Genomic DNA, 15,606 nt, shown 5'->3' with positions numbered 1-15,606 from the left:
GCAACTCATTGTCTTGTTTTGTCCCCTCTTTATAGGGCTGCTTCTAATTTGGGTTGCGTTTTACAAAACATATTCTGAATTATGTAATGTGGTAAACTCTATAAATAAACAAGTAAATCGGTCCCGTGGATGGATCTTATCATGAGACCTACGGGAATAGCTTCTTCCCTACAGATGAAATTCCTAAAAATGTACATATCAACACAAAAGTTTCAATGGTGTCTTTGGTAGTTGATGTTAAAAGCTATGAAATGGGTTTACAGCGCACTTTTTTCAGATTCAAACAAAAGTTGTAGACTGGTAACTGGTTAAGGGTTTATGGATATCGGTTGATATTCGCCTCTTTTCAGTGGTCGTTATATAGTTCACTGTGCCCAGTTGATAGTTTACCGATAACCGATTATCGGTAAATGGTTGACAGTTATCAGATCAGTTGACATTTGATGGTAGACAGATGAAGGTTTATGGTTGTGAGTGTTGTCGGTTGCCACCAGGATGAGTCACAAAGGTCACACAAGGTCAGAATGGTTGTCGTGACAACCAGGCTCCCCCCTCCTCTGACCAACCATCCCATGCACAATGCATTATTAAACTTTCTGTTACCTAATTACATACAAACTGGGGCGTTTCATATACAGCTTGTTTGATTACATCAGAGAATTGATTTTACTTGTTTAACTACCTTTATTAAATTTATTTCTGAGTCTGATTTTACGATTTGTATTTGTGTAGAGTTAAAATTCATATTTTTTTTACTTTTGTTAGTAATTATTCTATTAAGGTATACAAATTAGTGTTTTTCTAAAGTCATTGCTAGAATTAGTTTTGAACTTAATTTAATTATGATCAAATGTTTTAGATAAATATGAATATGTGAATATGAAAACAGTATGTATAAACGTATCAACTAAAAATAAAATTGTCTTTTACATCTCTGAGGTTCCAATGATTTTGTGAAAGTGCCCAAAGAAGGTTTTAGCTTCAAAAGATATTGTACAAAAACATGTTCTAACACGACGTTGCGTCAAGCATCTGAGTGAACCAAGCGACCAGTCAATCAACCAACCATGCAGACAGCTACGCATATCTTCGGTGGTTGCATAACATAGCATAGAACGATTTTTTGCCCAATTGTGTAGCAAAACATTAAAATTAGTTATAACTCGAAACCTTAACGGAGTGAGATGCGAGACCGTTGTCTTATAATTTGGCTTTACAGGTGTTTGGTTTGCGCTAACAACAGTTGTTAGCTTAATTGGAAATCCTTTGCCATATCTTCTGCTGGTCATGTTTCACACTCGTTTTAGTTCAAGATAATTGGTAAACCAGATAACATCATTATGTAACCCCACCTAGAGTTAAATATGATGGAGAACAAGTAGGCAAGTAATTTATTTTAAAGTATTAAACCACTCCAAAACAGTTTCTGATAACCACAGAATATAATATAATATAATGTATATTTTTAATTAATCTTCTTAATGCTAGCATGACAAATCTGTTGGAAAGATAAATCTGTTACTACTCCAGACTACGTATTTTCAAAGTACAGTAACAGGAAAACTTCTCCATAGATTTATTTCTAATTATAGAAAATCCATTAGATTTGGCACGTGTACATTAATCATAGCATAGATAATTTTGTATTTTGGTTACAGTTATACACTAGATATGTTGATTATTGTGCAACTTTTAGGCATTGGAGACTGCTTACGATTTTTTATAGAAAAGGCGAGATTTTTATTACGAAACTTTGCACACATGCTGATTTGAAGAGCTGTATATGGAATTTGGACATGGATAATAATGTGAGATTTAAATTGAAACCCCCAATTACTTGAGACTTTGTAATTATGATAAGATAATACTGAGTTATTTAATTACGTAAAACGCTGTTATTATCAACAGCGGTCACAGCTTGGAGCTTACTCCAATTAGTTAAGCGAATGATGCGTAAATAAAACTTGCGTCCCAGATGGGTGCAAATGTAGTGTCTTGTTAAGCTTTGATACTCGCTAAGATATTATTCAATCTTAATCAATAAATGTTAAGTATATCCAAAGTAGTTAAGTAGTAGTTAACTTAAGTTGTTAAGTATAAAAAAACTATCAACTTTATATACCTTGGTAACGATTTTATTCTGAAATCCAAACTTTGTGACGGTTTTCTGTAAAAACTTTGAGAAAACAAAACTGTTCGGTCAACAGATACATCACAGCCAACTACATAGTATTGACGTACATCAAGTGATCCCCCAATCAAGATTATTATTTCCTTAGTAGCAATCAAATTTATAATACCTAATTTACTATAAGCTGAGGCCTATTTTTTTATTGTTTGTAAAAGTGAAACATCTATTATCAAATATTTTGACTTGGGTAAACAAACTTAAAATTCTTTTTCTTCACAATAGATGCAAAAACTAATTGTAATTTAATGTGATTACGAATTTCCTTTTGAATTATACAAATTTAAACAACACGTTGGATAAAAAAATTTAGATTATAGATAAGACAACTTATCAAGAAAAATTATGACAGAAGCAAACTGTTGAAACGGTTCTTCACAAACAGACATTGTGATGCCACATGACGTGAAGCTTAACATTTCATAAAAGCTTATCCTTGATTTTCAGACATTAAAAGAGACGTTGTTTCTGAAAACCTTGCCTATATTGACTAGGTGGTCATGCATCATAGTTTAAATTATAATTTCTGATTATGTTTTGCCACTGGAATTAAAGTAGGTAATTTGTTTACAAAACTGAAATATATCGTTTTAGTTCATTAGCAATATTTTTGCCGCTGAACAAAAGAAGCAAACATTGTTTTAATTTTTTGTATACAGTTACTAATCAAATAAGTAACAAAAATAACATACACAATTATTTCAGAAAAGATTGAAATGTGAGAAAAAATTTATTTAAGTGGATGAACAAATATTTAGCTAAAATATTCTAAAATTAAAAATGTAAGAGCCATCTAAACATTTGTCAAATTAATGTGAGTTTCTAAGTGAATTAGAGCATATTTTACATGTTTCAATCATTCATTTTATCTTACACTATAAATTACCTGTTACTTTATTAATTTGCAGCCTTGGGTATACTGTAAAAATATAATAAAGAACAGGTTCAATATGTTCATGTCTGTATTAAATTTTAGGGAAAATATTACTCGTCTATGGAAACAATTTAGTTACTGGTGTTTCACTTCGTAATACCCGCACCTGCAAAAATAATATTAGGATATTGTATGTTCCAAAATATAGTAATATGATTTTTGATGGGATATCAAAGACATCAAGGAATGATGAAAGAGCTCCCCCCATCTCCTCTTGGAATTTATAAAATGAGAATTAACACATTAATTGTATACATTGTGCATTGTAATACATTATGTTCTAATTGTGTAATTATATACATTTTAATTTGCTTACTTAAATGAATAAGACCAAATGCAATACCGTATTTAACACTGTCTCAAAAACTTTATGAAATCTATCTCTTATTTGAAATATCCATTCAAACCCAAGTACATTTGTCACATGACCTCACATGTGTGTTTACATGTCGTGAATAGATTTGTGTCTCTTATCTCGATGATCAGGCAATCTCAGATCAGATACCCGTCTCACCCCAGTTCAGCCCAAACCACCTTAGAATGGCTCTGTCTTTCCAACACGGTTTCCCAACATGCACTTCAAACTTGCCGTCGCGTGTTTTGTCGTCAACCTATGCTACGCGAATGACAGCAAAGAGTACAAATACTTTCCGTTGGTCCAGGACCGAGCGTTCATCGGAGGAGAGTGGGTGGAAGCTGACAGTAAGCTTACGTTTTCAGTTTTCAACCCCTGTAACATGTCCGAGATAGCAGCTGTTCCTGATATGGATGTGAAGGATGTCACCGAAGCCATTGTTGCAGCCAACGCCGTGTTTGGTAACTGGAGCAGGTCTCCATCACAGGTAACAATAAGGAATTAGTTTATAGTGACAAAAATCTTTCTTTTTTTTGTTTTAAAAAATTGGTTAGTTTGTCAAAAGACTAGAATATTTGTGTCTTGGTAAGTTGTCCGAGAAGATCTTTGAAGTTGGCCGGAGAAGAATAGTAGGCGAAGTTATTAGTTGACTCTCGATAAGCCAATAAATACTTTTGGGACTGGAAGGGTGTCGGATTACCGAAAATGATGAATTTCAAACTATAAGCTAAATAAATGTAGTTTTGAAGCCTTATGATGTAATCATCAACTAATGGGAATTAAGATTATTCAGTTTAGGAATTATACTACATAAAAATATTTGTTTATTGAACACAAAACTTTGCTTTGAATACAAAAAATATTTTAATTAAAATATAGCCTACATTCTTAATTTTTCTAACTAAATTCTGATTCCATTGAGACCTATTTGTATTAAATATGTATATGCTAATAAGGTTTTGTACTTTATTGGATATATTTGAATAAGGTTCACAGGTAATAAGTTGAACCAAGTAATCACTAGGTGCTGTTTATTTTAAAACTGAATCGGACTGGAAAGACTCGAGACTCCTATCACAACTGGAATTAGAATCTGGTACTGGTATTGTGCAGATCCAATGATACAAAACAGCTCGTCTTTACTGAGTGTGTCATACTCATGATGTATAATAACTCTACATCTATAATTATACATCGATGGTCATACTATCAAGGGTCGGATAGTTATGAGACAACTGTAAATCAACAATAAACTTTGACAAAAAAAAAGACATATAAGTCATATTGCAGTAGAAATTATTTTTTCCTTGAAAGAGGCTACTTAGAAAAATTAAGTAACATTTTAGTTTTCAATCGAATATTACAAAGACTAAATTTTAAAGGATCAGAGAAACATTTAAAATTCCTAGTTATTCAATTACAGTAGCTAATGTAGCTCCAACGAAGTGTTTATCAAATTACAAAAATGAGATCCATCAAAACAATCTGAGACTGAGAATTGTTTTCACAGGATGCACATTAATTCATTAAATTGGTAGGAACTTTTCAGTTAATATTATTTTTATTTTTTTCATTTTATTTACCACATGTTTGCCAACACCCCACTATAAATTTGTAGATTTCTGCTTTTCTTACTTTACATTAATTCCTATATGTATCCAAACATGTGACAGGAGAGAGCAATGCTTTTGAGGCAATGGCTGGAGCTGCTGAACCAGAATGCTCAGGAGATAGCCGAGGTCATAACATTAGAGACAGGCAAACCTTTAGCGGAGGCGATAGCTGAGGTTGCCTATGGAAACTCCTTTGTCGATATGTTTGCTGCTGAAGCGACCAGGATACAGGTAAATGTCATTTATGACTGAATTTTCAATAAGTTTTGTTAGTACAGTCATAATGGAACCCCTCTAGAATTTGTGTCTGAACGTATCAGCTTAAGATTATATTAAGCCATGTTTGTTTTTATTTTTTTAAGTAAAGTGTGTTTCAAAGTTTACTTCCAAGTTTCTGTTGGTATTTATTTATCATTTTCTCTTTGTTTATGTGCCTAAATAAACAGTAATGAAAATTAATAAAATATGTTGATTTCAGTACTGGTTATTTTGGCACATACTGTACCTTTAAAACTTTGTTAATGAAATAACTCAATATTTATTAACCACTGATTTGTTTAGTGTACAACCAAAGGGTAAAGTGCACACTCTTAAATATACTATACATTAGAGAAATACATTAATTCAACATCAACAAATCTAACTGCTCAAAAAATACCCAAAAATGTACTAGCACTGTCTAAAGTAAATATCGAAGGAACAATATATATAGTGACTAGCTGTAACCCGCGGGCTTTGCCCCGTTTAACTTCTTAATTTTCAAGATTATCTCGTTCGCATGGCTCAATCACGTCCTGGTTTAAGTTTGTTCGCTACGCTCACTCACCTTTAGGTTGGAGCTCGTTCGCTACGCTCACTCACCTTTAGGTTGGAGCTCGTTCGCTACGCTAACTCGCCTCCAGGTTGAAGTTCGTTCGCTACGCTCACTCACCTTTTGGTTGCAAATTAGCTGTTGTCATAAATGTAAAAGAAATAATAGTGCTGCACCCTGTTGGTAATCCTTGTAACTTTAATGCTATTGAACATCATAGAACAGAACCAACTTGTTTAATTGAAACAGCTGTTAAGATTCAATAATTCCATTTCTCATAAGGTTAACATGGGAAACTCCAGAGCCACTGGGGCGGAGCCCGAAAGGATTTTTGAAATAAGAATATGCCTATATGTTAATCGGGAATGTGAGCTATCATCATGCCAAATTTCAGCCCAATCCGACCAGTATTTTTCGAGTTTACTTTTCCCATACACACATACACACATACAGCAACCACCTCTTTTTTATAATAGTATAGATAGATAGATAGATAGATAAAACAACACTTTTTTGCCCTAGGACACTAGGCACAAGCCCAAAATTGATTTACACATTACTTCAGGCTAGACCTAAGTGGTTGTGGCATTATAATTTTGATAAAATCCATTGGTGATTTGGCGGGACTTGAACCCAGGACCTTTAACCCAGGACCTTTACCACTAGACCAGCTCGCTCCCCCCTTAAAAATAAAACAACACTATAACATATATTTTTTTGAAAAATACTTTAGTAAGTTGTATGCTTATAGATAATATTTAAACGACTAACTACTCCTATTCTTTCAATTTTCACCAAGTTATTCTTTCATTCCCTTTTGTTCCTAAATCATTACAAACAGCAGTTTTTCTTAGGGAGAAACATTAACCAGTGGAGACAACAGCAAACAGCTTGTGTACCTCAGACAACCAATAGGAGTCGTAGCCATCATAACTCCAGTGAGTATACACTGCTTTGTGTATGGTTAACTAGCCTTTTTACCCTCACGGAAATAGAGGCATGAGGGAGGGAAAAAGGAGACATAAGATTATAATTGTTCTGGTAAACTGCATGAAATTGTTATTTGTTACAAACAAGTTAATTTGGAATCAAAACTGAAGTACTCCTCTCCACCGCACCGCTTCGTTTAATCAAAATTCTCTTTCACTTAATTAGGTAAGAGGTTTGAAATTCCTAGACTTCCTATTACCTTTGACCATAGTCAATGCTATTATGCTTTACAAGGTCGGGAAAATAAAATTATTTAGATTTAACGGGTTCAGTACCGACCATCACACATCTCAGTATTTGTAGTCCCTAGACACCCAGTACTGTGTTAAGGAGATACTAATTCAGGAGAAACCCAACTTACTATTTGGGGAGAGTAATTAATAAACAAATATTGCGGGACATAAAATGAGGAATTGAGAATGTACAGAACAGAGACGCAGTGTCTCCCGTTCAGGAGTAGAGGAGACGCTGATGATTGCACAGGGCAACGACGCTCATGAGTACCTCAAACCCATTGACCAATAAGGAATACGATCAAGTGATGATAGTTACCAATTATCATGTGTTGATTCTTTCTCTTGTACATATATATTCTTGCGCTCTCTAATTTTAACCAAACATACTTGAAGCTAAATTCTTAACTACAGTTGTTCTTTTTAAATACTAGTACTAAACACCAAACAATGTCCTATCTCATATATCAAATATATAGACTGATTAAGGATTAAAAAACGCCTCTTTTGCAGTTTAATTTTCCATACGCGCTGCTGCTACGCAAGACGGCGGCCGCCCTGGCAGCTGGGTGTTGCTGTGTCATTAAACCTGCCGAGGATGCACCTTTGTCAGCTCTGGCTGCAGCCTCCACCCTGCAACAGGCTGGTGAGTTCACCCCTTGACAGTAAGGGTTAGTACATCCGGTGTCAAAGTTGTAGCCAGTTTTAGAGTAAAATTAACATTAAGCCACTGAAAAAGTAGTCTGATGTCAATTACTGGTATCCATACTGTACCAAGCTGCACAGGCCAAACATTCAGAAAATATGTTCAAGTTTGTTTCTCATTTTACGAAAAATTTATAAACTTGAATTGAAATGTATCAACACCTTTATCAGTTTAGACGATAATGAATGTGTCTAAAGCTCTTTGTAGCAAATAAGTAAAACATTATATCTTGCAACTGTGAGTATTTCATAATTAATTGGTACTTAAACTTTGTTTTAATTTGTTTGTCTTACTTTTGTTCCAGGTTTTCCTAAGGGAGTGTATAATGTTGTTACAAGTTCTAAATCAAATTCTGCAGCTGTGGGTAAAGTTCTATGCTCTCACCCTTCAGTGGCCGGGCTTTCATTTACTGGTTATGATACTTCCACCTCCTAGATGTACCAGTAACTATTAGAGTATTGGATAACCTTTTAATTATTACAATAATCTTTAGTATAAACAATTATATGAAAAATTGTAATATTTCTAATATGAGCTGATTTTATCAGACATTTTTATATTGATATTCTAGTGAGATTATTATACAAATTGTTTTTTATATATATATATATATAAAGCAACAAAGCAAAACACTTTAATATATCTTTAGAGAGTTTGAAGATGGGGCTGGAGTACCAGTTATTTATTAATTTAAATAACAAATGTAACATACTAAATAACTCCAATGACGTATGGTATGGGGAATATTTTATTCATTGAATGATCAACCAAATTTGGCAACTAACGCAATTAATATCATTATTGTTTTTACACTTATTACTCTTTAAACAATGCTAAATGCTCAAAATATGTATATTTCACTCAATTTATCGCAGTTAGACGAATTAACGTAAGCCTTGAAAGTAACCATCAATTTCGACGGGTTTCACTTAGTTGTTATTTAATATCAGATTTTTTATATAATATTGGATGGTATCGTTTAATACACCGTACTAAAACGGCTTCATCTTCCTTTGTGAGCACTACTAAACACTATGGATTCTCTAATGAAAATACTAATCATTTCATTATAGACATGTCATGTTTTGTGAGTTGGTGGTATTGCACTTGCAGCCGGTTTTTTTTCTTAGAGGCATTTTTTGTACAAAAATCTTGAATTCTCAAGAAAAAAGCTGTTCAAATCCATCAACCTTTCATAAATTGGGTGGATTAAAACCTGTCCCTCTTGAATTAGGCGTCTTAAAGTGTGAGACGCTAACCACGAGACTAGCAACTCACTTAACCATCTGGGTTATGATCCAGAGAAATGTTGAACATGTGTGATTCACATTAAAGACTCCCTCTTATCCGGACTTCTCGGGACCGAGGCCAGTCCGGATAACGGTTTTTCCGGTTAAACAGCCGTCCCCAAAAACTCATTAAAACGGACAGTTTTAATGCATCCTGTATACAGTAATTGACTTAAATTTAGGAGAGCATTGTATTTAGAGTCTAAATTTTAGACACGTGATCACTGGTCTCAAATCTTTTCCACGAGAACAGTCGTTTCAGTACCGCCCACTTCCTGCCGATCTAGTCCGGTTAAACCGATGTGCTGATAAAATTTGTCCGGTTAAAGAGATGTCATTACCGCCGAGTGTAGTCCAGTTAAACCAATGTCCGGTTAAAAGGTGTCCGGATAAGAGGGAGTCTACTGTACTGTTAAATACTGTTCAATGAAATGGAGACCATACATATTAGGTATTTTAAGCCAAGTATGGATGGAGATGAGTGTAGGATGAGTGGCGCGATTTTGTAGTCTTGTTAGTGACTAAGGCCGACATTCCTTAGACACAGCTGTTAATTAATAGCCCATACAGCTAATGGCAAATAAGGGACCTACAGTTTATAGTGCAATCCGAACCACATTTTTCCTTGGTGTATACGAATTGGTCTAATTATCAGGATAGTACTGCGGATAGTCGTAGTACTCACTCGTGCGGACGTTAATCCACACCAGGGAGTATCACATCCACAGTGCATGCCTATAAATATCCACAATTCGTGACCTCCTAGTAGCTGGATTACAGGACGACGCCACCCGTCCCAGTCAGTGTAAACCATCCATGTGATCAAAGTAAGGCAATAAAGGAAATGATTTTATCTTTGATTTGCATAGGATCCACTGAAGTAGGCAAGTGTCTGTATGGTCAGTGTGCCACTGGGGTCAAGAGGGTGAACCTAGAGTTGGGGGGAGATTGCCCCTTCATTGTCTTCCCCTCTGCTGACCTGGACCATTCTGTCTCCTGCGCTCTCTACACCAAGTTTAGAAACTGTGGACAGGTAAAGTACTCGGCTAGTCAATATTTACTTTGAGGATTTCCTCTGTTCAATTTAAAAAAATATAGGTTGAGACCCACAAGCATCTCGCCTATGGTGTTCCACCAACTTCAGGATCTTCATTCACTTGAACACTAAACTAAACTGTAGAAAATATACATTAGTTAGTTAGTCTATTTACATGACACACACACTTTAGTTATTGTTCACTTGTCACTATGTTGATGTCTGCGTGTATCGGTTCATGTATTACAAGGGCATCTTTGTAACAGAATAATTTGAAAGTTACAAGAACAGATAACATAACAAAGAACAAGATACTGTCTAGTTCAATTTTTTTAACAGGAACAATGTAAAAAAATCTGGATACCACAGCAATTACTTTTTTTATGAGGTCAATTTATTTATTAGGCAACAAATTTTGATCAGTACACATAAGAAAACTTCATGTGTTTACAGGCTTGTGTGAGTCCAAACAAGTTTTTGGTGCACATCAACTTTTTTGACAAGTTTGTAGAGCAGCTGGCATGGAAGATGAAGTATGAACTTAACATGGGCAGTGGCTATGCTCCTCTCACCAACATTGGGCCACTGATCAACTCTGATCAGCTTGATAAGGTAAACATTATCAACAATTTACATTTGTTTGGAAGATTGTAAGTTTTTAGCGTTTTACTCCAATTGTACTTTTTCCCACACCCTGGTCTTTTTAATGTCAGACAGATAGCATAATTAATTGGTAGTCAAACGAATAGTATCCGGGTCAAGCTGCGCTACATTAATGATTTGTGAACTTCAGGAAATAACTCACATATTGCCCATATTGGTGATATATTATGGATGACAAAAATATATTCTCCAACATGTTACAACATTTAGTGATGGTGATAATGGTATTAAAGATATAACTGTATTTTTGTTTGTTTTACACAGTAACCATTTCTTTAAAATAACAAAAGCTAAAATATTTCAATCCATTTGTATAAGATTTTTATCCATTTCATTGTGTGTTTTGAACACTATTGGCATTTTGAAAGTGTATTGAAAGGAAACAGTCCAAACCCTAGTCTTGTTACTATACTATGTAATGTCAACCTTATGTTAGATAGGCTTAAGGCACAATAAGAGCCTTGAGGGGTTTGTTCAGAGATGAACAAGTACTAAACCAAGACCTAGGTTAGCTGAGTTCACAACTACACTAGATCTAAACTGTGTCGCAGGTCAAGCGGCTCGTAGACGATGCAGTCAGCAAAGGTGCGAAGGTCCATGTTGGTGGAGGCCCCGCCAGCTACATGGGGCCTCTGTTCTATGAGCCAACGTTACTCACAAATGTGAAGCCTGGCTCTGCTATGTTGTCAGAAGAAATCTTCGGTCCAGTTGTCGTCGTGATGCCGTGAGTTTTTGAATATACAATTTTTCCAAACTACAACAACCACAGGCTAACCCCTATACTAACATGGATTTACAATACATGTCAGCAGGTCTAATCAAACATTCAAAATATAACCCATGTAGGGATGGATGGGGAAAATATGTTCAAATTTAAAACTAGATCAGCACAGAATTTTTCTAATCATCATCAACTGCGAGTGACGATGATGACTTCTCTGCGACTCCGGGAAAAGTCACCGGTTTAGCCGGTAACGATGATTTTTGGCGATTGTGAGAGGTATTCGTAATGGATCCCCAAACCCAGGAGGAAAAGACCATGTCTCCGTTATTACAGGAGACGTTTTAGGGTTGCGCGGCAAATGCGGGACATGTTCACAATGGGTCGTGACCGCGAGGCATGTTGACGATCGCACCGTGAATGTGGGACAGGTTGACATTAGCGCCGTGGCCTCGGAACAGGTTAATGATCATGAAATTATAATATTACATTATTTATGGTGTATTTTTTATGACCCATAAGACCCATATATATAATGGGTGGCTCTACCCAACCGCATCACTTTTCATTCTAAAACTTCCTACAACTTACAAGGATTAATAATGTCTATCAATAGTTAAAGGTTTTATAAAATTCATCGATTTGTCTTTTAAAGATTCACGACAGAGGAAGAGGCTTTAAAACTTGCTCACAACACGTCCTACGGTCTGGCAGCATACATGTTTACCCAGGACATTCAGCAGGCATGGCGAGTGGCCAAGGCCCTGGACGTAGGCATGGTGGGAGTCAATGACCCGGTGTTGTCAACAGCGCAGGTCGCCTTCGGGGGATTGCGCCAGTCGGGCCTCGGCCGCGAGGGCTCTCACCTTGGCATACAAGAGTTCACCTTCGTCAAAACCATCTGTTTTGGTAACTGCTGACACCAATAAAGGTCTTAAAACACTCCTAGGATTATAATTTCTTGCTCAACTCCTCTCACAACAATGGCTACATTCAGACTGGTTAGTAGTTACGATAAAAATAGTGTTTATGAAACAAAATAAATATTTGTTGGAAAAATAGATATGCATTGAACTTCACTAAATTTAAAACTAGGAGGAATTAGCTATGAGGCAATATGTGAATCAACTAATAAAATACATTTAATTATAAAATGTACAAAATAGAGACAAAACAGATATGGTTATCGAGAATACTTATGGCTGAGTTCAATAGATTTCACAAGTCCTTTGCCTATAATGTAGAAATCTTCAATGATAGCATCAAAGTTGAGGGCAAGCAGCTGCTTCTTGTCTTCTTTTACAGGCTTTCTGCAGTTGACTTGACTTACCTGCAAAGAATTTTAACAGTCACAAACTACAATAAACTAAAATATTAATGTAGTAATCACTATATGGGCTGAATAGGAAGACCATGCGGAAAGTGGTTGGCTTCATCAGCAGCCACTGGGTACATCTACGCAAGATGGGAATTCAAGTTGAAACCCTCTTATGTAGAAAATGTGGTGAGGTGGAGGATACAGTCTGTTTTGTAGGGCCTAGCAATAAAACAACTGTCTGGGGTGTGCAATAATTTGACTTTTCGGATGAAGTGCTTTATGGTCTCGGCCTGCCCCTGTTAGATAAGATAAGATAAGAGGAGACAGTCTTCCACTTGATATTTATGTGCCCAGCCCTACACGGTCTGCGTGTGAGATCCCTTGGCCTATCAACCGGAGATCAAGGGGAAGAACAGGTAACCATAGTCAAAAGGATCTCATGGTTCACTAAGAACCTGGGATTTAGGGTGTACAATAAGCTGTTTCAGCTGCAATACAATCTCGTGGGCTACTTATAAGCCTAGCCCTCTGTTAAAAAAAAAGAAAACGAGCATTACAAGCTTTGTTTGTGAGAAACAAAACAAGCTACTTAAGATTTATGAAAACATTAAGAGAAAACAATCTTCAATCATAGCAATATTACATCTAGAATTATTTTAAGAGTGTAAAATCCTTAACCACACAATGGTCTGATTGTTGTTCAAGGCGCATCAGCAAACAGTAATGTTAAACCTAATAATAATATCAAAAATATTTTGTATAAAATGCTAAAATCATTGAGTGCTGTTAAAGCCATTACAATGAAATTCCAAATAGTTATACCTTAAACTCGTGTTTTTCAAAGGCAGAAGGTTTGAAAAGAACTCCAATCATTGATCCACCATAAGTATCGTGGAAGAAAAGAGCATAGTCACTGTAGCTTTCCTGAAATGACAACACACTTAAATTATTTTTTTTAATCGGCTACAATCACCAAACAACATAATTTAACAGAGTAAAAGTTCCGGAAGTAACACTAACGAATGTAAGGTCGGTGGATAACAGGTGATGTAACTTTATTTTAAATCGGTAATTGCAGAGGTGTCAACAATTAATAATTTCCAAGCTAAAAAATTGCTAGTTTGATATTAAATTAATATTATGACTATTATACTATAAGATTTGGGATCTTAAACTGCAATAATTCAAGCAACATAATTAAGGGCTACCCCTTGCATTGATAGTGTGTAAAACCTTTTGGTAAAACACTCCTCCAGAATTAGTGAGATTTCAACGTATTGGGTATGAAAAATGTTGAAAATTATTTTACGTGTACATGTGTGTTTTGAATTAAATGAAATGAAATGTGTTTATTGTCTTGTGAATTTATACAAATTATTGACAATGTCTGAAAAACTGCTAAAACTAGCATAGTCAGTTAATGAATACAATATACAATATTTACAAGAATACTACACACAAGGAGACATGTTACAATACATACTTTAATATTACAACCAAATAATCTTATTGTTCAGAAAAATGCAAGGCATTTAGAATAATGAAAGTTATTAAACCCCATAACCAACTAAATCCAACAGTAATTTGATAAATTTGCTAGCTCTACTTAAAAATTAATAAAAGGCATTTCAAAAAAATCTTTAAGAGAATAAAAAGGGTTGTTCAAAAGCCATTTGTAGAATTTAGATTTAAAAGTTTTATTAGGATACTTTGTTATTAAATGTATTAGCTTGTTGTATATTTTTAGTGAGATTACAATATGACTTTTAAGAGTTTTAGACAGTCTAAAAAAATCTATGGTAGCAACGTTTTTATTCCTTGTATTATGAACATGAGAATTTTGTTTGATAAGGAATATATATATACCCTGAGGAGCATGAGCCGCCCAGGTTTTGAGGACTAGTTAACCATCACATCGATTTAACCAGATAACCACATTCTTGCCGTACATTATTTTGTTTGAATATTGTCCCATATATAGCTGTGTTGTAAGTTTATAATCAATGGTATGAGTAATCATATGCCAATTGGGACTGAACCATATCAAGATATTCAAAAATCTGGATACTGTAGTTGGGTTTGTCAAGCTAAAAGTAATACAGTAGTATTAGGTAGATGACTAATTGTCTAAGGATTGATAGAACAATGAAATCCACTCACATCAAGATGGACACAATTGGCACACATAAAAATATGTTACTGATTACCGTAAACTGCACTGAACTTTGTTTTTCTATTTCTAGTCAATTTTTTTCTCCTTGGATGATCTTGATAATTAGCGATCCAGATGATTGGAGTTTAAGTGTACCGGTACCTATTCTTTTCAAAAACCTCTAGAAATCTGTAATTACTAGTTCAATTAGTTATAAGTGAATGTATGTTGAGCCCTAAGAAATAATTTTCTCACCCGCAACTCCTGCAGATATAACTGAGGTGGATCAAAACCAACAACAGGAATCTTCTTGCGGACCTTAGGCACCTTCAGAGTGACAGGTTCCTTGACATTGTAGTCCAGAGAGTGAACCATACGAGGACACTGGAGTGGCTTTAGTCTTATCAGGGCGTCGTACAGCTCTAAGGGAGGGCGGAATGCCATCTGGAATTGAATATAACATGCAGATGAAGACACAAGTAACCGATGTCTTCAGATAGATATTAAACACTAAAATCATTCCTGTTTCTGTTGTATGTTTCCACACCACAGCTTGTAACTCAACTTTAGGATTAGCAACCAAGAATTCAATTTAAC

General features: G+C 35.2%; 2 protein-coding genes across 2 annotated transcripts in view; one reads left to right on the top strand and one right to left on the bottom strand.

Moving 5' to 3' along the window:
• The first annotated feature begins 3,662 nt into the window (after positions 1–3,662).
• Positions 3,663–12,465, top strand: LOC129002519 (3-sulfolactaldehyde dehydrogenase-like). The gene is made up of 9 exons (XM_054430387.1): positions 3,663–3,964; positions 5,151–5,321; positions 6,756–6,839; positions 7,638–7,770; positions 8,135–8,242; positions 9,989–10,152; positions 10,609–10,767; positions 11,370–11,542; positions 12,195–12,465. The coding sequence occupies exons 1-9, from the start codon at positions 3,695–3,697 to the stop codon at positions 12,457–12,459; spliced, it is 1,527 nt and encodes a 508-aa protein (XP_054286362.1). The 5' UTR covers positions 3,663–3,694; the 3' UTR covers positions 12,460–12,465.
• Positions 12,466–12,657: 192 nt separating this feature from the next.
• Positions 12,658–15,606, bottom strand: part of LOC129003863 (nucleolar protein 6-like) — a 29,254-nt gene continuing 26,305 nt past the window's right edge. The window contains exons 18-20 of the mRNA XM_054432190.1: positions 15,265–15,453; positions 13,680–13,781; positions 12,658–12,869 (exon numbers count right to left, since the gene is read on the bottom strand). Coding sequence (XP_054288165.1) covers positions 12,723–12,869; positions 13,680–13,781; positions 15,265–15,453 — 438 coding nt within the window. The 3' untranslated portion in view covers positions 12,658–12,722. The remainder of the gene's footprint in view (positions 12,870–13,679; positions 13,782–15,264; positions 15,454–15,606) is intronic.

Source organism: Macrosteles quadrilineatus, unplaced genomic scaffold (assembly GCF_028750875.1).
Source record: "Macrosteles quadrilineatus isolate MER2022 unplaced genomic scaffold, UCM_ALF_1.0 Scaffold_9__3_contigs__length_116548681, whole genome shotgun sequence".
Taxonomy (NCBI): domain Eukaryota; kingdom Metazoa; phylum Arthropoda; class Insecta; order Hemiptera; family Cicadellidae; genus Macrosteles; species Macrosteles quadrilineatus.
This window is presented reverse-complemented; position numbering and strand designations above follow the sequence as displayed.

Excerpts from the sequence above, each read along its gene's own strand:
- LOC129002519 (XM_054430387.1), top strand. The coding sequence starts at position 3,695 with ATGCACTTCAAACTTGCCGTCGCGTGTTTTGTCGTCAACCTATGCTAC. Across the intron at positions 5,322-6,755 it reads CTGAAGCGACCAGGATACAG|GGAGAAACATTAACCAGTGG; the intron begins GTAAATGTCATT and ends AGTTTTTCTTAG. Across the intron at positions 7,771-8,134 it reads CTCCACCCTGCAACAGGCTG|GTTTTCCTAAGGGAGTGTAT; the intron begins GTGAGTTCACCC and ends CTTTTGTTCCAG.